Source organism: Garra rufa, chromosome 13 (genome assembly GCF_049309525.1).
Source record: "Garra rufa chromosome 13, GarRuf1.0, whole genome shotgun sequence".
NCBI lineage: Eukaryota > Metazoa > Chordata > Actinopteri > Cypriniformes > Cyprinidae > Garra > Garra rufa.
In genome coordinates this window covers 24,331,531-24,357,685 of record NC_133373.1, presented here as the reverse complement: position 1 = coordinate 24,357,685, position 26,155 = coordinate 24,331,531, and the positions used below count along the sequence as shown (strand labels likewise).

Genomic DNA, 26,155 nt, shown 5'->3' with positions numbered 1-26,155 from the left:
CTATTTGAAAATCTGGAATCGAAGGGTGCAAAAAAAATCGAAATATTGAGGAAATCGCCAAATTAAGTTCTTAGCAATGCAGATTACTAATCAAAAATCAAGTTTTGATATATTTACGGTTAGAAATGTACAAAATGTTTTAATGGAACATGATCTTTACTTAATACCCTAATAATTTTTGACCCATACAACATATTTTTTGCTATTGCTACAAATATACCTGTGCTACTTAAGAGGTTTTGTGGTCTAGGGTCACAAATGAAAACAAGCAAACAACAAAACACACACACACACACACACACAAACACACCATCATAACTCAAAACTATTTATTTCCAAGACATTAGTCACCTAATTGCAGAGTAAAGTTCATAACTACACCGGCCAAAGAAAAGAATAGAAAAATAGACACTTTCCACAACTCCACAAAAGAATGCTTATTTTTTTGTATGTGCGCGCGTGTATATATATATACACACACACGCACACAAAGTCTCAAATAGATATCGCATGTCTTATATATATTTATAAAAAACTTTACATTTTACATACAACAAAACACCATATTTCTGAGGCCTGTGATCAAAGGTACCAAAAATCTTGAAAAATATCTTTCGAAGAAACAAAAAAGACAAATTAAACATTATGCACACTAAGCGTTGGCTACAGTATTACAAAGAGACGCTTTAACAGAGGGTTGTAGAAAGGGCTTGCATAAGACAAAAGGGGTGTGGAGGAAGCCCAGCCTCAGGCAGGGAAGGCACTAAATCGTCTCCGTAAGAGAGATAGCACAAGAGAGAACCTGGAGATCTCGACTTATAAGTCTGCAAACACGACTTCCCTTGCCTCTCACACATCCAAACCACAAACCTTCAGTTCAGTTCAGCCTTGCGGCACTTTGGAGATAAATAACGCGATGCCATGCAAATATACTAAAAGGATTAGGAATGAATGTTTAAGACAAATGACTCTAGAACTGAATCAACAGACGTTTCAGTCAAAAGAAACCAAGAGCGCCGACAGGGGGCGCTATTCCACAACAAACCTTACACATATCGCCATCAAAAATTTAGTGCAATGGGTACCTTCATCTGTTCTAGCTTTTATTCCTCGGTTTAAGATTATGTCACGCACGGTGGCCAAATTCATTCCGCCCCTCCCGCTAAAACGAACCCATTATTCTTAAGCAATGAAAAATTAACGTCAAACAACATGCCAGTTCTGAACTCCTCGTCTGGGAGCTCAAATGCATTTCCAATTCATTCCCTAACAGTCTCTCAGGCAGGCAACCCACAAATCTGACAAAACCCAAATGACCACAAATAGCATTTGTGATAGAAATGTATTAATTATGAGGTCAGTGTGCATCTCGAATACAAAATAATACCTTCGAAACTGTGCATTGACTTTTGCAGCAATCAAAACACACCCTCAAAATGATCTGGTGTTTCAGAACATGAAATAAATGACTTTAGCAGTTCAAAATGGCCTGAGTATAGCAGAGGCGAAGGCGATCCTAATCTAGGAGTTTTCCTAACCTCCTCAAAGATTAAGGCATGGCTGGGTCTACACGGGACTAGATCGCTGGGATCGGCATTGACGTCAAGAAATAATGTTCTCCGCTGGCAGGAAAACCTCTGAGTAGCAGCAGTAGGCCTAAATATCCATCTGTCGGTTTTGGATCATGAGTGCGATTCGCTAGAATGACATGACAGACCTCAGATCTCCTCTCGGCTGCCTCGAAGGGAAGTGCTGATGCCAATTACTCGACGCTCCGAGTTACAGGTAACAGTCGCCTGGAAAATCGAAACTAACATGCAACTGTTGCATAAAAACAGGAAATAAAAAATAGGCTGAGAGGTCTTCGCTCGTCAGGCCCGATTCAAAATGGCATTGGTGCAGAAGGATGGACTCGAAGCTCAAAAATACTGAGTTACGACGCCGTAACACTGAGAATTTTTTCTTTGACAAGAGCTTCTGACACTTAAAACGAAGAACATGTGAGCTGGTGGTAAAACTACTCGCGTGACAGGTTGATTGACTCGTCGTTGTCATGCTGACATGAAACCTGGAGGATCTGCGAGGTAAAATGAAGTTTGAAACAAGTATCTTTTTGTTCTGAATAAAAGCGGTTGGGAAATCGGTTCCCTCGTCCTCTTTCTGCTGCAGAATGAGGTCAGAGAAGGAAGGCTTAAGTAGGCTGCGACGCATTGCATTTTGAGAGAATCACACATGCAATATTCTCAAGTTTGTTATATGCCAGTGGATAACGTTTAACGTTCATGCACAGTTAAGGTCAGAAGTTTACATACACCCTGTGGAATCTGCTAAATGTTAATTATTTTACCAAAAGAAGAGGGATCATACAAAATGCATGTTAATTTTTCTTTAGTACTGACCTGGATAAGAAGAAAGCAGTTAATAGTCCACATGAGAAAATAACAGTTGAATTTAATGACCCCGTTCAAAAGTTTACACACGCTTGATTTAATACTGTGTTGTTACCTAAATGATCCACAGCTGTTTTTTTGTTTTTTTTTGGTTAGTGCTAGTTGTTCATGAGTACCTAATTTGTCCTGAACAGTTAAACTCCATGCTGTTCTTCAGAAAAATCCTTCAGGTCCCACAAATTTTTTGGTTTTTCAGCATTTTTGTGTATTTGAACCTTTTCCAACAATGCCTGTATGATTTTGAGATGCATGTTTTCACACTAAGCACAACTGAGGGACTCACATGCAACTGCTACAGAAGGTTCAAACACTCACTGATGTTTCAGAAGGAAACACAATGCATTAAAACTTTTTTTATTATTTAGAGATCGGGGTACATTTAACTTATTTTGTCTTTGAAAAATGTAAGTATCTTCTGTACCTCTGGAAGGGCAGTAATAAATGATGGTTCAAAAGTTTTCACCCCCGGCTTTTAACACATACTTTCTCCTTCTGAAGCATCAGTGAGCATTTGAACCTTTTGTAACAGTTGCATATGAGTCTCTCAGTTGTCCTCAGTGTGAAAAGATGAATATCAAAATCATACAGTCATTGTTGGATAGAGTTCAAATTCACAAAAATGCTAAAAAAGCTAGGAATTTGTGGGACCTGAAGGATTTTTTTGTAGAGCAGCGAGCAGTTTAACTGTTCAGGACAATCAAGGGACTCATAAACAACTATCACTAAACAAAAAAAACAAACAAAAAAAAACAGCTGTGGATTATTTCAGTAACAACACAGTATTAAGAATCAAGTGTATGTAAACTTTTCAACAGGGTAATTTTTTAAATTCAACTATTTTCTCTTGTGGACTATATGTAAATGTCTTTTATTTAAAAATATCATATTCAGGTCAGTACTGAATAAAAAAAACATGCATTTTATATGATCCCTCTTATTTTGCTAAAATAATTACCATTTTGTAGATTCTGCAAGGTGTAATGTAAACCTTTGACCTCAACTGTATTTGATAAGCCTGGTGTAAAGAGCTAACCACAGAACTGTAGAGCTACGTCCTTGACATTCTGAGAGACAAACATCCTCCTACCAATCTTAGTCCGACATCCTCCTACCAATCTTAGTCCTTAGTCCTTCAGATGACTTCAACTCCCTGAGGAGATCTCTTGCACCCCAGGCCAGGGTCTAAGCTGGATCTATTTTTAGATCTGACCCTCTGAAGCTTTGCGGGACGGCGAACTGGAGCTCTCCCACTCAGGGTTCATCACTCTTTCAGGCTTGACTCAGAGGTGGGCTGCAGTAGGAATCCAGGAGGACTCCTACGGCATCACGCAGCTAACAATTCTGAAGAAAAACCAAGGGTAGATGGAGAAGAACACATGCTAACTGCCATAACTCCACCTGTGATAGACTAAATTATCGTGCAAGATGGAACTGTCCTTTCTGCACAAATATCTTAAAGGGTTATTTCACCAAAAAATGAAAATTCTGGCATTAATTACTCACCCTCATGCTGTTCCAAACCCACAAGACCTTTGTTCATCTTCGGAACACATTAAGATGTTTTTGATGAGCTTTCTGACCCTCCATAGACAGCATGGGTCCTACCACAGTCCAGGTCCAGAAAGGTACCAAGAACATCGACAAAATAGTCTATGAGACATCAGCTCTCAGACTTCATCAAAAGTATCTCAACATCTTAAGCTCTTACGGGTTTGGAACGACATGAGGGTGAGTGATTAATGACAGAATTTTCATTTTTGGATGAACTATCCCTTTAACGGTGCTGTAAAGTTCTGATGAAACAGCAAGTGTGAAGAAAAGAAGTAGAAGAACCTTACAAAAAATCTGACTTCCAGCTGTTGGTTATGGTCTCTCAATGCTAAATGTTCAAGGTTATACTCACAAGGTCTGAATACGTTGAAAAAATGTAAAGAGGAAAATCCAATTGATTGAAATATATTGAGAGAAGCTGTGTCAGAGGTAGAGAGTCTCTCTGGCAAAGATGACCTTATGCGATGTAAGATAGAGAACTGCGTTAGCCAAGGTTGGGTCTTAAGGTTACAGCAGTAACCTTACATCAACTCTCTTAAGGCCATCTCTCTAAGTCAAAGTGCCTGGGGAGAAATCGATAAAATCAATCGATGATAAATGTTCGTTCCATGGCCACAGTCACCAAAGAGTTTGTGTAACAAACATGAATCTCAACCTGATGGTTTCAGTGGGTAAAATAAAACTCTTCCGAGATTCACCAAGCAACACAAACATCCTCCCAAACTCATCTTTGGTCTAACTGTGGGTTCTTAACAGTCTGATCGACCATCCAACTGAAGCTCAAGCCTTTTACCAGTGAAAAAACTGTCTGAGCACTTCTATCTGACAAGAAATAAAAGGACATTCTTAGTATTTCTCAGTACATTGTGCTTTCAACCAATAAATCTCTTCTTGTGCTCCAAAGAAAGAAGCACTCGAAGTGAAGAATGTGGGATGGATGCAGCCGAGGATCATTTGGATGTTCAACAGAGGTCCCATCCGGTCTAATAAAACAAGAGATTCTTATATAATAGTATTTAAGAGCGTGTGAGAATACAGTACCATCATCACTTGTGGGGAAAGGCTATTGTTGATTATCTTAAAGGGATAGTTCACACGAAATGCAAATGCTGTCATCGTTCACTAACCCTGACGTTGTTTCAAATCTGTTATGACATATTCTTTCCGCAGAATGCAAAATATATTTTGAGGATTCCTCAAGGTTTTTTGGTCCAATGTTGATGTTTTTGGACCCCATTGACTGTATGGACAAAAAGTTTTCTTTTGTCTTCTACAGAGAGAAATAAGTCATAAAGGTTTGGAACGACATAACGATGAGTAAACGATGACAGAATTGGCATATTAGGTGAGCTAGCCTGCATATTTGCTGTGTCAGTATAATCTTGAGAGATTCTTATTGTAAGGAGAAGAAAGCAAAATGAATATTTAAAATGAAAAAGCTGCACTATTGCACAGTTATTTAAGAATACAGTTATTTCGGATGCTAAAAAGGCTTAAAATAAGTCACTTCATCTATAGGTAGGGTGTGCAGCAGTGTGTATGATATCGTTTCCTAAAGTGTTGTGTAACAAATCAAAAGTAAATACTTGTGTCTAAATGCATGACACTTCCAAGAATTCTCTTTTTTTTGCAAAGCCTGTTCATGACATCATAATTGTTGGTCATCTGCTGACAGAACTAGCACAGAAAAGCTAATGAACTCCCGCCCATGGACTGCTGCCGTCCTACTGAACCCACGGACCGAGGATGTGGCATGAGGTTGGTTTGGTTGAGCGTCCTGCACAGTTCTGAAGAACGAGGCTGATAATGATCAACCCATATTCGTAGTCTCTCAGGAATGCCACCAACTGCAGCCTTGGAAAGAGAAATCTAAATGCAAGAGGACGCCAAATTTGTGTTTGAGAGAACAGATAGTTTTTAAAGTTAAAGTTAAATACTCTGGAATGAATCTGCAGATCTGAGTTGTGAAACACGCTAAAACAAAGCCCCATTCACATTTAATGGTGCATCTGTGCCACTGTTATGCCTGATAAGTTGCCTCATAGGAGACAGGGGATTTCATTTGTTTTCCCTTTTATGTTCCATCTCAGCTCTTAAATTGCACAGGCTAATGTAAAAGCCGGCGAATGCGGCAGATTACACGAGCTATTACTGCCACTCTGCCCTCAAAAGAAGAAGGAGCTGTTTGTCAAGGACTAGACAAAGTAATGAGTTCGCAACTTATTGCCTTCATATTTTTTCAATTTACTCCTAAGGAACAAAATCTGTGCATCTAGATGAATGTATATTTCCCTACTCATCGTAGTCTGCTCAGGGAAATGAAAGTAAAAGAAATATACTGAGATGCATGTGAAATCTGAGAACCCGGATATACTTTCAGGGCTGTTTAATGAAGTCCTTGGATGACTTGGATTAAAATATTTAGCATTTTTGATCTCTTTTCCAGGTGCTTACAACCAAACCAAGCTCTCCTCACTCCCTACTGGGTTCAAAACCTATCCAAAGCAGTTCACACAAAATCTCCTTTTACTTTTCAGAAAAGCAGCCGTTTGCGCAGCTTATGGGCGTTCATCACTTCAAGATACTGTCGGCCCTCGAAAGAACACAAAGTGCAGGACTGCTGGTGCCTCACCTGTTAGCTTACACTTAGCATTTAAATCAGTCCTCAGTCTCTTTTTAATCAGGGGTCAGAGAGCAGACTTCCTGTAGGGGTAATCGGGTTTACTTGGTGACCTGCGGTCTCGGGCACCCAAGCCTCCCTCGTCCCCAGACCCAACGTTCGCTCCTAAGCCAAGCCCCATTCCTTCTGGAGCGGGCCGTCGGCCCGTAGGCCATTCCTCATACTGTTCTGTGGAGGGCCCGAGCCCACAGGTGAGGTCCGTCTCGTTGATGGGCCATGACCTCTGCACGGCTTGTGCAACGCCCCCTTGTGAGACGATTGCCAAGTCTAGTCTCTGCGGAGGCTGTTCCAGCACATCCAAACGGAGGGATTCTGAAGCCTCGGAGTAGGATGGAGGTGGTGCTCCGCCACCTGCCTGACGGCTGTGGATGTAGAGATCCGGTCCACTGTAGGGAGGCACGTGACGGCCTGGGAACTCATAGAGATCTGGGAAGTCAGGTTGTGGGCCCTCGGCCTTAGATTCGGCTGCGTGCCGCTTGCGGGAGGAGTGCGGGTGCCGACTGGAGTAGCTGTGGGACATGGGAGGAGCTGTGGAAAGGTGAGGGTGGGCTTCGTGACTCTCCACCTCCATGGAGACCTCCGGAAGGCGCCGCTCCTTCAGGCTCATTGCTGAAACACCCATGGCGATGTCCGGCATGAACTCGTTGATAACAGGCTCCATGTTCTTAGAATAAATTAGAGCATGTACATTAGCAAAACTTAGAATGAAACCTCATTTATATATGTACTTATTTATACAAAAAAATATGGATATAACGGCATTGTTAATATCGTGGTCACTTGATTCACATCAAGTCAAATTTCGGTACCTGAGAACGCATCTAGGTGTGCAAGTTACAAAGAGAGAGTGAGAGAGGGTCATTTGGTTTCCAAACCAAAGACTCCGCGACGGGATTGCAGAGTCTATACATAAAAACTGAATTTACTCTATAGCATGGAATGTCACGTCAGTTTTTGGATAAATCAAAAGTAGGTCTGTCACTAGTGCCTGTGAATATTAAAACACACAGTTTAAATATGAATTCTGCACATTCTGCTTGCCTCCGTATGTATGAATGGCAGAGACGCAGTTTTGTTTACTACACAAATACTGAAATGCGTGACGCTCGCGTTGATTTTCAGTCTATGCATCTCACCATATGATACCATAACACCATAACAAAAAAAAATACAAAAAAATAATATTCTTATAAAATAATTACCATTTGCTTGTCAGGATGAAGATTCCTCCCCCCCTGTGCATTAGTGCAGTCTGGAGGCAGGGGCTTGGCTCCTGGTGGGTAGACTGGGCTTCCCATCTTGGAAGATGGCTGCCTGTGAAGGAGTGCGTGATTGCAGGGGTAGGAGAAAGATCTGGAGGGAGGTTGCGTGGGGACCCGTGGTCTCCAGCCCATTTTATACTGCTGCTGGCTATGGCCCGGGGTGGTCGGGGGATGATAGGGTGGAGGAGGAGGGGGCAGAGGGGGGTGGAAGCCCACCAGAGCCTCCAGGTCAGTGAACATGCTCTCCACAGCTGGTGTACTGTTGACCCGGCAGCGACCTGACTGGCGCAAGGCCAGGACGGGACTCTCGTCTCCAAAACGCTCCTCGGGAAAGAATTTGTGCGGATTCTGAAACACAGCACATGGAACCGTGAGGGCATGTTTGTGCTAGACATGCTTCAAAAATTAGACGTAATAAGCTGTCTGGTATGCTGAAGAGGCTTTGACTCCGTCGAAACTATCCAGCGTAGGTTCACTGGTCACTGAGAGTCACTGTGAGAATAACAAGATATCACAGCAGCTCAAGAGCTCAGGGAACTTCACAGTAACTGGAGAAACATGCTAGTCAAAATAACGGAGAGTGATGGAGTGCATGAATGCAGTTATTCCCATCCAAAATGTGTCGGAGTGCAAGCACACATTGCATTCTCAATGAACTATAGTTGACTTTATCGTAAAAGGTCTTTTAATTCTAGTATTTGCATGTGAAGTGGCAAGTTTTGTCATTAAATAATTAGAATAGAAATGTGTGTATTTTACTGGTATCACAAGAATAAATTGTTAAAATATATTAAAATATAAAATATTTATTATATTAAAAAAAGCAGTCGTTTAAAAGTTTTGGACCAGTAAGAAGTCTATTATGCTTACCAAGGCTGTGTTTATTTGATCAAAAATACAAATACATTTTTAATATTTTGAAATATTACAATTTTAAATAACTGTTTTTAATAATTTTAATATACTTTAGAATATAATTTATTCCTGTGATGCAAAGCTGAATTTTCAGCATCATTACTCAAGTCTTTCAGTGTCGCATGATCCTTCAGAAATCATTCTAATATGTTGATTTATTATCAATGCTGGAAACTGTTGTGCTGCTTAATATATACATTGGTTCTTTTTCAGGATTCTTTGATGAATTAAATAAATAAAAAAAGAACACAATTTATTAAAAATGAAACAAATGTAACAATGTAAGTCTTTACTATCACTTTTTATCAATTTAACATTTTTTAATTGATTCATATTCATTCTCATTTATTTTACAGTGAAACTGTTTTACAATATATGGCTATTAATGTTATAGGAATAACAATATAAAATTGTTATTATTATTATATACTAATTAGTTTGGCTTCCTAAAACACTGAGACCGAGACATTATACTACAAATAAAAAGAGTTGAGTCCCCTTTAAATTTCAGATACAAGTCAATTTTTTCTGATTTAATTTTTTTCCCCCAAAGTCAACATTTGTCTTTTTTTTAAATAAAAATAATAATGTAGACTTTATATTGAGATATTATCGTATTGTGAGATTTTGATATCGTTACATCCCCAGCAAAAAAAAAAAAAAAAAATACTAAAATAAAATGTGACCCCGGACCACAAAACCAGTCATAAGGTAATTTTTTACAAAACTGAGATGTATACACCACATGAAAGCTCAATAAATAAGCTTTCTATTGATATATGGTTTGTTAGGATAGGGCAATATTACTAATCAAAAATTACATTTTGATATATTTATAGTAGGAATTTTACAAAAAATCTTCATGAAACATGATCTTTACTCAATTTCCTAATGATTTTGGCATAAAAGAAAAATCAATAATTTTGACCCATACAATGTATTTTTGGCTATTGCTACAAATATACCCCAGCGACTTAAGACTGGTTTTGTGGTCAAGGGTCACAAATAATATTCATATAAAATAATCACCATTCAGCATTTTAATTTATTTAAAAAAAAGTTTAAACAAATTTTAAACAGTAGTGTATATTGTTATAAAACATTTCTATTTTGAATAAATGCTGTTCTTTTTAACTTTTTACTCTTTAAAGAATCCTGAAAAAAGCATGACAGTAATATGTATAAATATTAATCAGCACAACAGTTATAATAAATCAACATAATAAAATGATTTCTGAAGAATCCTGTGACACTGAATACTGGAGTGATGCTGAAAATTCAGCTTTGCATCACAGAAATAACTAATATTTTAAAATGTATTAAAATAGAAAACTGTTATTTTAAATTGCAATATTATTTGACAATATTGCTGTTTTTTCTGTATTTTTGATCTAATAAATGCAGCCTTGATGAGCAGAAAAAGCATCTTGAATAACATAAAAAAAAAGTACTGATCCATAATGTTTGATTGGCAATTTATATACGCAAATACACATTTATACAGACATTTGCAATGCATTGAAGGAGTGTTCAAATCTGAATAGCACAATTCTCCCTTTTAATCTTTTTTACTTGAACAAAATCAGTACGAGTGCCTGCAATCATTGGAAAATAAATTGTATTCATCCGAGGCTGGGGTAATACTAACTGACATGAAAGTCAGAGAGAGATCTACGGTAGCCATAGCAACACTTGTCAGTCTCCACGCAAACAGGATGTGCTGGGTTACCTGTAGGAGTTCTGCAGCCCCGTCAGGTAGGCCAAACTCCCGGAGCACACGGATCTGCAGCTCGTAGCTGACTGTGGCGCCCTCACCACAGTTCAGAGCATACGCTCGCTGCACCTGGTCCGTGTGACGCAGCTCCTGCAGCCTACGGATCATTTCCTTCACGACTGCCAACCTGGGCACTGAAAGACAGTGTGATAAAAGGAAAACAGATGACTTCTTTAATGTGCAAATACAGATGAATAAGCACAGCAGGTAACAGTATTATATAGCTGATAAACAACATTAATACAAGATGGGCATATAAGACAATAAACAGAAGAGTTTTGTTAAATTGGTGGTGTTGAATTGTTTTATATAACACCCACAGGACCACAAAGCTTGCCAACATACGAAGCCAATGTTCCCACTCACAATATATATTCCTAAAAAAACACTGAATTGCTTCTTGCAAAAGAACAGCAAAATTAACTTGAGAAAACAATGTCTCATAGTTTGATTTATGGGATTCGAGACTACATCTAGATTAGGACATGATCTACTTGGCCTCTGTGAACTAAATCACATTCTCTCTAAAATTACTTGATAAAACGAGTCAGACTCACGAATACCACAATCAGTGTTCAAATTTTTTAACAGTAAGGTTTGTAATGTTTTTTTTTTAAAGAAGTCTCTTCTACTCACCAAGCCTGTATTTTTATCCAAAGTACAGCAAAAACAGTACCATTTTGAAATATTTTTACTATTTAAAATAACTTTTCTATTTGAATACATTTTAAAATGCAATTTTAGCATCATTACTCCAGTCACACGATCCTTCAGAAATCATTATAATATTCTGATTTGCTGCTCAAAAAACATTTATTATTATTATGTTGAAAACAGCTGAGTAGAATTTTTTAATTTTTACATTATAAATGTCTTTATCATCACTTTTGATGAATAAAAGATAAAGCATCCTTTGCTAAATAAAAGTATTAATTAAATACTTAAAAAAATTGTACTCAACGGTTTTAAATACTAATAATAAAAATAATTAAAATATATATATATTTACTGAACAGCAAATTAGCATATTAGAATGATCTCCGAAAAATCATGTGACACTGAAGACTGGAGTAATGATGCAAAAAAAATTTCTTTGACCACAGGAATAAATTACGCTTTAAAATATGTGATCCTGGACCACAAAACCAGTCTTAAGTATCAAGGGTATATTTGTAGCAATAGCCAAAAATACATTGTATGGGTCAAAATGATAGATTTTCCTTTTATGCCAAAAATCATTAAGATATTAAGTAAAGATATTTTGTAAATTTCCTACCGTAAATATATCAAAACTTAATTTTTGATTAGTAATATGCAGTTCAAATAATTGTTTCTCGGCCAAATATTGTCCTATCCTAACAAACCATAAATCAATAGAAAACTTATTTATTCAGCTTTCATATAATGTATATATTTCAATAATTACAAAAAGACCAATATGACTGGTTTTGTGGTGCAGGGTCACATTTATTCAAATAGAAAAGAGTTATTTTAAATAGTAAAGTATTTCACAATATTACTGTTTTGCTGTATTTTGGATCAAATAAATGCAGGCTTGATGAGCAGAAGAGAATTCTTTAAAAAAAAAAACCTTATGGTTCAAAAACTTTGACTGGTAGGGTATATTTTATACAGATATAATGTGCCTAGTTTTTAAAATTGGCTGAAACATTACATCATTACAAGGCATGAATGAGCACTTAACCCACCTGGTATCTCGTTAGCAACCACAGACGGCGGAGCTGTCTGGCTGCCAGCCATTTGCTGGTGGTTGATCATGTGACAACACTGGGGGACGGCATTGTTTACCATGTAGAGTGTGTCGGGTACGTTGGACATACGAACCATACGCAGCCTAACCAGATCGGTCTGCTCAACCATCATCTCCTCTAAAACCGCCTGGAGGAAAACACAAAGATGAATGCGAGATTTGATACACAATCTACAATTACATTTTATAAATTTATAACATTTAAAAAAGTACTTTAAAAAAAAAATTGTATTTTAAATGTGACCCTGGACCACAAAACAAGTCAAAACAAGTCAAATACACTGTATGGGTCAAAATTATCGATCTATCTTTAATAGTAAAAATTATTTGAATATTAAGTAAAGATCACGTTCCATGAAGAGACTTTGTAAATTTCCTACTGTAATTCAAAACAATTTTTTATTAATAACATGTATGCCAAAAACTTAATTTGGACAACTTTAAAGGTGATTTACTCAATATTTAGATTTTTTTTGCACCCTCAGATTCCAGATTTTCAAATAGGTGCATCTCGGCCAAATATTGTCCTATCCTAACATGACTGGTTTTGTGGTCCAACTTCACAAATGAGATGCATAGATATATTTAATGAATAGGTGTATCATGTTATTCTTAATAACCTTTTCTGCCTTCACTAGTTCATTGTAATGTTACAGTACGTGAGGTGAGGAAGTGTATCCTACCTTGGCCTCCTCCACATAAGGAGAGAATAAGCGTGGGCGGACATAAATGCCAGCACTCTTCTGCCGGAGCCAGGCGTTGGCTTTGCCTCCCTCCGCTGTGGGCAGCATGTCAGAGGGAGGGGTGCTGATCAGACCCCTCTTCAACTGTTAAAAGCAGAGGAAAAGTCTTTACCGATACTTGAAGAGAGCGGTCAAGACGAACGACGGAAAGATGATGTAATTTGCTGGAGCATTAGTACATAGGGGTATCTGTTTTCTTACTCTCTAGCAAATTACATCCTGAGCAGTACTGAGAATTAGAGCATGTAGCCATTCATACATCAATCAAAATTACCATTTTTGTCATTTTTATTCAGCGTATGCTGTACTGAGAAGCAAAAGTAACATGTTAGCCATTTGGCTTGTGGCTATGCATTTTACCGACTAAAGAGGACTCAAAGTGAGTATTAAATTTATTCACTTGCATTCATATTTGGTATGTTAGCATTTTATTAACAGAACCATCCTAAACAGTTTAGTTTAGATGCTTAAGTGCAAATTTGGTAAAAAAATAAATAAAATAATAATAATAATAGAGGAGTGATAAATACAGGATCTAAACACTATTCTTTTCTATATTCTCTTCAAAAATAAGACACAAAGGAATTTGTATGTGGTTCACATAAAAAAAGAGAAAAAAAATATTTTGTTAAAATATAAAATGATAAATGTTTTACTTTCACTTTTCCATTTAATGTGCCCTTGCTGATTAAAATATTTATTATTTTTAATGTATTAAATATTTCACATATTAATATATTTAAAGATTTTAAATATTTAAAGATTAAATATTTAAACATTACTGACTAAAGAAATAGTCTTACTGACCACAACTATTTTAAAAACTGAAACTTCAAACTTCAATTAAGAGAAGCTGCATGGAGCTAAAAAGCAATTATGTTTATAAAATCTAGCGTGACTGTACCATAATGCTCCTGTTTTTAAACTGTCTGGACCGTCACTGTATGAAATAAGTTAAATAATCATTTTTGTAATATAATATACTAGTTTGGAGATAGTAACTTTATTTTGCAAAGAAATTCATATTTAAATTTAACAGGGATGCATTAAAATTGATTAAATTCGATAATAATGTTTATGATGTTACAAAAATTTTCTTTCCTGTTTTCAAAATTGATAAATTTCTTGAGCACCAAATCAGCATATTAGAATGATTTCTGAGGATCATGTGCCACTGACGACTGGAGTAATGATGCTGACAATTCAGTTTACCATTACAAGAAGAAATTACATTTTAAAATATTTTTAAATAAGAATATTTTAAATTGTAATAATATTTCACAATATTACCATTTTTACTGTATTTTTGATCAAATAAAATGAATGCTTGGTAAGCATTAGCTGCATGGAGCTAAAAAGCAGCAAATTCGAATGATTTCTGAGGATAACGTGACACTGAAGACTGGGGTAATGATGCTGAAAAATGAGTTTACCATCACAAGAATAAATTACATTTTAAAATATATTAAAATAAGAAAAAATATTTTTTACATTTTTAAATTTCACAATATTACCATTTTCACTGTATTTTTGATCAAATAAAATGAAACCTTGGTAAGCATTAGAAGCTGCATGGAGCTAAAAAGCAATTCTGTGTTCCTAAAATCTAGTGTGACTGCTGCTGAATGCTCCTGCTTAAACTGTATAAACTAAAAGACATACACATAAACAGAAAAGAAACACAAACACACTCACAGTGTCAGAGAGGACCTCGCTGTTGGTTGGTAATATGTGCTCAGTTCTGACGAAAGGCAGCAGTGGAGAGAGAATCTCTTTAAGCTCTTCCAGGTCCAGATCCCTTCTTTTCACGCCACGTTTATTCACACTATGTGCAGTACCACTTAACAGGTTAGGCTCTGGGGAACACACAGAAACACAGTTTCAAACACACACACACACACACACACACACACACACACACACACACACACACACACACACACACACACACACACACACACACACACACACACACACACACACACACACACACACACACACACACACACACACACACACAAGAACTTGAGTTGGAGGAAACGGTGGCCCAACTTTTTTAGCCCACAATATAGACAATTAGACAAAGATGGGTGGGAGGGTGTGTGCTTCCAGAGGATTAGCCGTATCACCACGCAGCTTCACTGACTGCAGCCATGCCCTTGAGCGAGGAATTTAAGCTCCTCTGCTCTAAGGATGCTGTGCTGCATTGGATCCTGAATTACTAGCTACACATCAGACGGCAAATCAGTATCATGTATTAAAAGTGTTAATGACAAAATGAAGGTGAATTGGTGAATTGCTGTTTCCCTTTCGAATGTGTTCTGGGAGAAAAGCAATCAGAGATCGTGTTTGCGGTTTGGCACCGGCTATAAACGTTCAAGATAGTGTTAGTCCGGGTATATTTGATTCTGTTGGGTACACAGAGCAATTGCAGACCCAGGTCTGGAGCCGCCAGCCATATGCTACGCTTCTGTATTGCAGAGCACTTGGCCTGATTTCTCAGAGCTGAGCCAGTCAGAGTCATTACTAGACATTAGGAGGATTGGGGAATAAATCATTAGACTGGCATAGTTCAAACCTCCATCTATAGCAAGAGGTGGAAACAGGGACAAATTCAGCAGCAGAGAAAAAAGTTCAGCCTAGAGAAAAGTATGTGTGCGTGTGTGTGGAGTAGATGGAGGAATAGTTCAAAATTCAAATAGAAATCCTGATGTTACTTTGTTACCTTCAGGTCGTTCCAAACCTGTATGACTTTCTTTCATCCGTGGAACACAAAAGAAGAAGTTTAGCAGAATATGTGAGCTGCTCATTTCCAATGCATATTGTCTAAAAAGGTCCAAGCCTCAAGATTCCATATCTGGTGATTATTTTGTAATAGAGATAATATTGATTTAGACTATAGACAACTGTGACAGAAAAATGTGTCAAAAATGGAGTTTGGATGGCAGCCGGTGGCTAAATAAAATCTCATATCTTTTTTTAATATCAACTTCAAATTTGGAACATAACTTATTTAGACATAAGGCTTTAATTTTACAGCAATGGATTCAAAAATATTTTGTAAAATATTTATTTTATATCAAATAAATACAATTTGGTACAGTGGATTTTCTTCAGAGTAAATTTAAACTTCTATAACCTTTTGATACTTTAATATTTTGAAATGATTCCACTCCTGCAATAATCTGCAGGTTGTCATTTTTAAAAAGAAAAACAACCACAGGTCTGTATTCCAAAAAGCTCATGAATTATAATGATTTAAGTTTTGATAATGCACTTTCATTTCTATGTTCAAAAAAGGGGGGTGGGGTGACACTTAAGAGGTTAAGAAGATGTTATAATGTTATAATATTATATATGCCATGAATGTTCCATCCATTTTTGTCTGACAGACATGGCCACTATGGACTGTCACTGTATGAAATATGTTATGTAATGATTCTTGTAATAAACATTTCGGTTTAAACATTTTGGGATAGCACATAAGAAATTAATACTTCAATCTAGAAAAAATGTATTTAAGTGATCAAAAGTGATCATAAGTAACAATGTTCATGATGTTACAAAATATTTCTATTTCAAATAAATGTTTTCAGAAAACAAAAATGATCATTTATTCACAAAAAAAAACAGCACAACGACTTTCAAAACTGATAAAAAAATGTTTCTTGAGCAGAAAATCAGGATATTAAAAATGATTTGACACTGAAGACTGAAGTAATGGCTGCTGAAAATTCAGTTTTGCCATCATAAGAATAAATTACAGTTTAAAATATATAAAATAGGAAATAGTTACTTTAAATTGCAATAATATTGCTGTTTTTACTGTATTTTTGATCAAATAAAATGAATTGGTATTTTTAATATATGAATAAATTAGCTTTCCATTGATGTATGATTTGTTAGGATAGGACAATATTTGGCCAAAATACAACTATTTGAAAATCTGGAATCTGAGAGTGCAAAAAAAAAAAAAAAAAATCGCCTTTTAAGTTGTCCAAATGAAGTTTTTAGCAATGCATCTTACTAATAAAAAATTAAGGTTCAATATATTAACAAAATATCTTCATGGAACACGATATTTACTTAATATCCTAATGATTTTTGGCATAAAAGAAAAATTTATCATTTTGACCAATGCAATGTATTGTTGGCTATTGCTACAAATAAACCTGTGCTATTTAAGACTGGTTTTGTGGTCCAGGGTCACATATAAGGTTTGGAATGACATGAGGGTGAGTAAATAAATGAGAATTTTTATTTTTGGATGAACTGTGTATCCAGTGACATTAGTGTGTGCGTGTGTTACCTCTATCAGCCATCCTCTTGATGAGCTGGTGTTCGCCCCACTTTACAACATACTTGAGGATGTCCTGTTCACTGGCCTGTGAAGAGAGGAGAAGAACAGTACGCGTTTATGTTACTGAATTTAGTCAGTGCTGTAAGGCTGAAGAAGACTGCTCTATGCAAGCTTAAAGATGGCACATTTAATACAACAGAATGATATCGAAAGGAAAAATATATATAAAACCAATGTATTTCTCATAGCAGCAGGTCCTGCAGGTGCCAGGTGAAACCTGCGCAAAATGATTTTTCTACTTATCTTATCTCTGACTGAGAATATTGCACAGCCAAAATCTCATTTCATTCATCGTCAGAAGCTGATCCAGGTTTAATGGACACAGATTAACCCTCAAACTAAATTACATTTTTTAATATCAGGGTGGCCACACTTTCTTAAATTTTATTTTTGGGGCTTTTTGCCTTTTTTACACGACAGTAGCAGAGAGGTGAGAGAGAGTGTGAATGGGATTTGATGACAAACAGCTTATGTCTTAAAGTCCACATATATATATATATATATATATAAAAAAGAAAGAATTATTATTATTCAGAGGATTTACAAATCACTCTACTTCAGCACTAGTAGTCAACAGCTAATGAAATAATGTATAAACAAGCATAACCATCTCAAAATTAACTCATATTTACAGGCTTCCATTAACCATGGCATTGAATCAATCAGCTTTTTTGAAACATAGTACAAAAACATAATTTTTATAGGTCTCAAAGCAACACTAGTTTCTGTTAATGTTTGTTTAGAAATCCTCAGTGACTACAGGGATTAGATCCTTTCAACAAGTTTGACCCAGGCTAGAGTTAACGAAGATGTGTAAACGCTGAACAGCTAGCACACAGGAGTGTGAAGGCGCTAACAGACTTCTGTGTGCCAGACCAAATCCCAGATGGGGTTACAGCTCTCTATATAAGCTCACAGAGGAGACCTAAGGGGGTCATCTGATATAGCTGACTCATTTGTCTAAAAACAAAAGCAGGTGACCTTTAAGAGAAGGGAGCCCTGATCAACAGAGATCGATAAACAGACTGATACTGACACGCTCCTGTCTGAAACAGATAGGTCTGAAGCCCTATAATGATTTATGGACTGAAATAAACAAATTTCCCAATAGTGCAATGTGATTCAGTTACCCTGAACGACCCCTGTATGTTTCCAGAGAGAAAACAAGCTTGACCTTGACAGTTGTTAGAAATACTGAGCTAGAAAATTTTATTTAATTCAATCAGATTAACAATTGCCAACCCCCTTATTGTTCACATTTAGTTAACAAACGTCATTTTTCAAATATTACAGTGCAGATTAGGGCTGGCATGATTCTTTGATTTAATTCAAGTGCTCGATTTAAAATAAAAAAATCCTTGACTGCAATTTGCCTTTGTGGAGTAACCAGCAAAATACTGGAAGTGGTGGATTCCACAGACGAGAATACATGAAATGCATTTTTAGACCGTTCTCCAAGACTGTATGGTTATTAAACCCATTTAAAAAATATAAATAAAGGATAATGCTAATTCAAGAGCATTTAAAATTAAAAAAAACGCTACAATTCAATTTTAATAAATTTGCAATGCAGGTTTAACATATGCGCAGGTTACATATGTGCGTCTCAGAACGGCTCTGTTCACAGTAAATGCTGCTCCACACAAACATTTATCATTTACATAAAGTTTAATGTCTCAAACTTTATCTCTGCATATTGGTGTGAGTTTGGGTTTATTATAACGTTAAAGGTTGTATCAGCGATTTCAAGCCTGAAACATAAAGTGTCAAATTCAGCTGAACTTTCTTCACGATCCGCTCGCTGCCTGCCCCATAAATCAGCTGTAAAAAAAAAAAAAACAACAACAACGCGTCTCTCTGGTCAGCCTAGGGTCCGAGATATGCCAAAAAAAACAATTGGTGCTATCAACCTTTCCACAGCAAAACAAACAGTGTTCCAACCAATCACCGTTTTTTTATGGGGCAGGCAGCGAGCGGATCATGAAGAAAGGTCAGCTGAATTTGACACTTTATGTTTCAGCCTAGAATCGCTGATACAACTTTTAATCTGGAAATGCAACATGTGCCAATTCATCAGATTTGTAAATTAAATAATTTATAAACCTACACAAACTCAGGAGAATACATCAATATCTTTATAAACATGCTAACTGTTGATCACGATTTCAAAATAAAAGCTCAGAGCAAAGAGTCTACACTCTGAGCTCCACATATTCAAGTTACAGTGGCTATAAATGCTCTGAGCTTTTATTTTGAAATTGTGATGAACAGTTAGCATGTTGTCTGTCATAAGAAAATTGCCAAATAATATAGATAAAGTGGAGATTTGAATTAAATGTTTAGTTAGTTTTAAATAAGGATTAGATCATGCAGTAAAGTGTAAAAAAACAACCGTTAGGCCGTTGGCGCCCTCTGCAGTCATCTGTTATGATGCATCATGTACTTTAACTCTATTGTTTATAATACAATATGTATTTTAACCATATGATTACTTGCCTTTAATACTTTATTTGAAACAATTATTATTGCCTCATTACTATTTTATTTATTTTTAAAGTAATTCTAAAGCCTATTGTTAGCTTAGGTTGATTTTTATTATCAGATTACTCAATTAATCGTCAGAATAATAAACCGATTACTCGATTACCAAAATAATCATTAGTGACAGCCGTAGTGCAGATTATTTTACTTGATTAATTGGCAGAATAATTTACAGATTACTCAATTCCCCAAATAATTGTTAGTCACAGCCCTAGTGCAGCATATTTTACTCGATTAATCATCAGAATATTAAACAAATTACTTGATTACCAAAAAATCATTAGTGAAAGGCCTAGTGCAGATTATTTTACTTGATTACCAAAATAATTGTTAGTGACAGCCCTAGTGCAGATTGTTTTACTTGATTAATCATCAAAATAATAGATTACTCGATTATCAAAAACATAATTAATGAAAGCCCAGGGCAGATTATTTTACTCGATTAATTGATTAACAAAATTATTGTTAGTGACGGCCCTAGTACAGATTGCTTTACTAGATTAATCGATTACCAAAATAAATGTTAGTGACAGCCCTAGTGCAGACTATTTTACTCGATTAATCGTCAGACTAATCAACAGATTACTCGATTATCAAAAAAAGTTAGTGAAAGCCCCAGTGCATATTATTTTACTCGATTAATCGATTACCAAAATAATTGTTAGTGACAGCCCTAGTGCAGATTGTTTTAATAGATTGATTACCAAAATTATTGTTAGTGACGGCCCTAGTAGATTGTTTTACTCGATTAATCGATTACCAAAATAAATGTTAGTGACAGCCCTAGTGCAGATTATTTTACTCGATTAATTGTCAAAATAGACAGATTACTCGATTACCAAAGTAATTGCTAGTGACAGCCCTAGTGCAGATTATTTTACTCGATCAATCGATTACCAAAATAATTGTTAGTGACAGCCATAGGGCATATTATTTTACTCGATTAATCGTCAAAATAGACAGATTACTCGATTACCAAAATAATCGCTAGTGACAGCCCTAGTGCAGATTATTTTACTCGATTAATCGTCAGACTAATCGACAGATTACTCGAAAAAAAGAAAAAGAAAAAAGAAAGAAAAGAAAAACAGTTAGTGAAAGCCCCCAGTGCAGATTATTTTACCCGATTAATCGATTACCAAAATAATTGCTAGTGACAGCCCTAGCGCAGATTATTGTACTCGATTAATCGTCGAAATAGACAGATTACTCGATTACCAAAATAATCCTTAGTGACAGCCCTAGTACAGATTATATACTCGATTAATCGTCAGACTAATCGACAGATTACTCGAAAAAAGTTAGTGAAAGCCCAAGTGCAGATTATTTTACTCGATTAATCGATTACCAAAATAATTGTTAGTGACAGCCCTAGTGCAGATTATATTACTTGATTAATTGTCAAAATAATAGATTACTCTATTACCAAAATAATAGTTAGTGACAGCACTAGTGCAGATTATTTTACTCGATTAATCGTTGAAATAATAGACAGATTACTCGATTACCAAAATAATTGTTATTGACAGCCCTAGTGCAGATTATTTTACTCGATTAATCATCAGAATAATTGACGATTACCAAAATAACACTTAGTGACAGCCCTAGTACATATTACTTGATTCACAATAAACTACCATAAACTGGGAAATCCTGAACTAGACAATCCTGCACTGGGAAATCTGAAAAGTACTCAAGGTGAATTGGTGCATGGTCATCACCTGCAGGTAATCAGACTGAATGGCCGCCAGCAGGTGCTCCTTGCTAAACTCGTAGAGGACGTCGGAGGTCATAACCTGGCTGAACTCCTCGCACAGGAAGTGCATGGCTTGCCGATGAACCCATTTGGAGCCGTAGGGCTGTGAGCTCCACTTCAGGATGGCCACCACAGAGTCCAGCGAGATGCTGTCGGCAACAATGTCTTCACAGCCTAGAATGAATAAACAATGTCATCACATTTTATTTAGGCATAAACATGACTCTTAGACATACAAATCTGTGTCCAAATGTAGTTAATCAAGATTTTAAAACAAAAACGTGGGTGGTCGAGCTCTAACAGTCACTACCTTCATCTGCCCTCTATGGCATTTCATCTATTTATATATAAAAAAAAAAAAAATTAAAATTCAAAACATCGTGACTGCAATATAACACTTCAAAAAGTTAAAACGCCCTCAAATACAGCAGGAATATATTCAACCACAATATATGCAAATATGTCTAAAATATTAATGAAAATGTATGCATTTAAATGTCACTGTGGGAAAAGATGAATAATTTACCCAATTATTCACAACGAAAACACTGCTTTATGCTGCTTCAAACTGTGCCCTGAATTACTGATTTGATCTGTTTGTCTCTTCTATTCAATTCTTTCGCTCTCCTTTTCCAGTCATCAAAGACCGAATGTCAAAAGAGAGGCATTCAGTGCAGTTTAATCAGTAAATGCCACCATTTTTTTCCCCTGTGCTTGATACAAAGACCCCCGGAGCAGAGGAGAATTTCAACCTCAATGCAATTCAAGCCAAGCATCTCTAGAGAGCAAGTGCCGTTTTCCCTTTCTAACAGGCAATATGAGAAATTCAGCTCCAACAATCGTTTAAGTGCAGAAATGTTAAAGTTTATTGTATTATACCCAACAAAACACATTAAACTGATCAAAAGTGACAAGACTATTTCAAATGCAGATCTTAAATGCAGTTCTTTTAAAGGATTCAAAGAATTAAAAAAAATATTAAGTAGCACACCTGCTTTACCAATGATAACAATAAGAAATGTTTCTTGAGCATTAAATTAGCATATTAGAAAGTAGGCTGGGTTTTGACAAATTTCATGATTTTTCTAGCTGACCAAAAAGTTTTTGGGCACAGAATATGATTTTTCTGAGGTAAATGTGATGTTAAGTGACACTGTTATAGCTCTTATACTGACATATTTGCACATATATGTCACACCACATTAAACAGTGCCAAAACGGCATTTATTGTTTGAATATTTGTAATAAAACAGACCGAATTTGAAATCTAAGACTATTTCATATCAAAAGTAACAAAGCACAAAGCTTATTGCGATTTATTGGAAGGGATGTGCGCTACAATGTTCAGTTTATTAACCTAAAACAGACTAGACTAATCGATTCTTGGAATTTAAGGATCGATTCCTTTTAGTAAAAATTACAATCTTTTAAAATCAAGAAATCTGTATTTTTAACCAGCCCTATTAGAAACATTTCAGAAGGATCATGTGACACTAAAGACTGAAGTAATGATTGCGGAAATGACACAGTTTCCACAAATGTGTGAACTACTCCTTTAAAAGGACAGCTTGCCCAAAAATTGTTTTCTTTTTGTAAAAAACTGGTAGCGATTGACTTTTATAGTATTTTCTCGTCTACTATGGAAATCAATAGGGACCAGCAACTATTGGGTTACCAACATTCTCTAAAATATCTTCTTTTGTGTTCATACAGGTTTGGAACAACTTGAAAGTGAGAAAACGATGAGAGAATTTTCATTTTGGGGTGAACTATCCCTTTAAGTATTCAGGCACACTGTGCAGATCAGTACCATTAAATATTCAATTAGATGGCAGCCTGCGTCAGAGCAGATGCCTCTTTCAAAATTCTAGAGAGAGTACTACGTTGTCGAATGACATATTTTGTAAGTAAGTACGCTGTTTTTGAGACTTGTAAGAGTGACCTTGAAGAAGTTAAGGATCTGAGGAAGTCAAATAAACAAGCATTCGTAGTTCATATTTCTCAAGCCATCACTCCTGCCCTGTGGAAAACCACAACCACAGGTAGAGCCTATATTTGTAGCAATAGCCAACAATACATTGTATGGGACAAAATTATCTGTTTTTATTTTATGCCAGAAATAATTGGGATATTAGGTTAAGATTATGTTCCATGAGGTGATTTTCTCAATATTTAGATTTTTCAGATTTCAGATTTTCAAATAGTTGTATATTGCCCTATTTAAACAAACCATACAACAATGGAATGCTTATTTATTCAGCTTTCAGATTATGTATAAATCTCAATAAAAAAAAAAAAAATAAATAAATAAATGTTACTAGAAGTCAGCCTTCTATGTCGTCTCTTATTGCCTGCAAAGTGCTAAGGTGTACTGTTTAAGTCTGAGATCTAATGACAATGTCTTTCTTTTTATGATGGGCAGTGCACAGCCTGAGGATGGCGGCTCACACGTCTCCAGCCTGGAGCACACGAAAGTTTAAAGTAGCACCGCATCTGTTTCACCGCATGACTAGAAACCATTTAGCATGCAGAAGCAAAGTAGTGCAGTATTCCCTCATAAACCGGCCCCAGTTAATCATAATCTCTGCTCGCAGAGCCATAAACTTGTCATTTTCAAAAAACACTATCATATTAGCCTCTAGGGAGCGTATCACCCAGCATTCAAAAAATCTCATCTTTCTTTATCGACTTTGTAATCAATGTGTAGATTGTTCACATTGGGCATGAACGCTGAGAAACAAATCAATGCGAGTTAATGAAAGTTAATGATTAGGTGCGAGTCGAATTCAAACCAAAAGAATGATTGCAGAACTTACACCAAGGAGTTAATAATCACTCAAACATGAGACGAGTGTCCTAACATGAGAGCAGAAACAAAAGTCTGCAAAACAAAAGCAACACATGGCAGGAAGACTAAGCACAAACAACTTGCAGTGTTTTCCACTCAAAGGCACTTGAATGCCAAGTGCAGAAGATTTGATGGTAATGAGTCCAGAGCAAACGCCGCAGATTTCATCAGCACTTCGATGTTAGTTTTGTGGACTCTGTATCTCCTTACCATATCTATAAACATGGGAAATGCAGATAAACAGTTTTGGTTTTAAACAGCATCTCAATGTTTGTGCTTTACATTGGGAATAAAAACTTCTATTTAAATTAACGGGACAAAATCTGTATTTACACTAGACTGCTAAAATTTAAATAGATTTAAATAAGGTTTATAAAAGGGATAGTTCACCCAAAAATGAAAATCCTGTCATTAAAAGACACAATATGTACGTTTTCACCACTAGAGGGTGCATATTCAAAGCAAACAAAGAATCTAAGGCATTGATTACGCTGTCTCTCTTAAAAGGAGTGCTCCTAATCTCAGTTTGTTACCTGCATAAAAGACACCTGTCCACAGAAGCAATCAATCAATCATATTCCAAACTCTCCACCATGGCCAAGACCAATAAGCTGTCAAAGGAAAGATTGTAGACCTACACAAGGCTGGAATGGGCTACAAGACCATCGCCGAGCAGCTTGGTGAGAAGATGACAACAGTTGGTGCAATTATTCGTAAATAAAAGAAACACAAAATAACTGTCAATCTCCCTCAGTTTGGGGCTCCACGCTCCATCTCACCTCATAAAGTTTCAATGATCATAAGAACAGTGTGGAATCAGGCCAGAACTACACAGGAGGATCTTGTCAATGATCTCAAGGCAGCTGGGACTATAGTCACCAAGAAAACAATTGTAACACTACGCCGTGAAGGACTAAAACCCTGCAGCGCCCACTGCTCAAGAAAGCACATGTACAGGCCAATCTGAAGTTTGCCAATAAACATCTGTATGATTCAGAGGAAAACTGGGTGAAAGTGTTGTGGTCAGTAGAGACCATTATCAAGCTCACTGGCATCAACTTAGGAACACTCCACTTTTTTTGGAAATAGGCTCATTCTCCCCCCCCCCCCCCCCCCGAGTTAATAAGTTGAGTTTTACCGTTTTGAAATCCATTCAGCCGTTCTCCTGTTCTGGCGATATCACTTTTAGCATAGCTTAGCATAGATCATTGAATCCTATTAGACCAATAGCATCACGTTCAAAAATGACCAACGAGTTTCGATATTTGTGCTATTTAAAACTTGACTCTTCTGTAGTTATATCGTGTACTAAGACCGGTGGAAATGCAAAGCTTCAATTTTCTAGGCTGATAAGATTAGGAGCTACACTCCCGTTCCGGCGTAATAGTCAAGGAAGTTTGCTGCCGTAATAAGGCTGAAGCAGGAGCAGTAATACCACGCACCACATGTGCAAATGCTAAACTAGCTGGGAAATCATTTCTGATAATACTCCGCCTGCTTCGGC

At 36.4% G+C, this 26,155-nt stretch overlaps 1 protein-coding gene across 1 annotated transcript in view; it reads right to left on the bottom strand.

Annotated features, from left to right (window-relative positions):
* Window positions 1-314: 314 nt before the first annotated feature.
* btbd7 (BTB (POZ) domain containing 7) overlaps window positions 315-26,155 on the bottom strand; it is a 42,474-nt gene continuing 16,633 nt past the window's right edge. The window contains exons 3-10 of the mRNA XM_073816478.1: window positions 21,769-21,977; window positions 17,456-17,531; window positions 14,842-15,002; window positions 13,087-13,230; window positions 12,342-12,531; window positions 10,588-10,766; window positions 7,884-8,291; window positions 315-7,345 (exon numbers count right to left, since the gene is read on the bottom strand). Coding sequence (XP_073672579.1) covers window positions 6,689-7,345; window positions 7,884-8,291; window positions 10,588-10,766; window positions 12,342-12,531; window positions 13,087-13,230; window positions 14,842-15,002; window positions 17,456-17,531; window positions 21,769-21,977 — 2,024 coding nt within the window. The 3' untranslated portion in view covers window positions 315-6,688. The remainder of the gene's footprint in view (window positions 7,346-7,883; window positions 8,292-10,587; window positions 10,767-12,341; window positions 12,532-13,086; window positions 13,231-14,841; window positions 15,003-17,455; window positions 17,532-21,768; window positions 21,978-26,155) is intronic.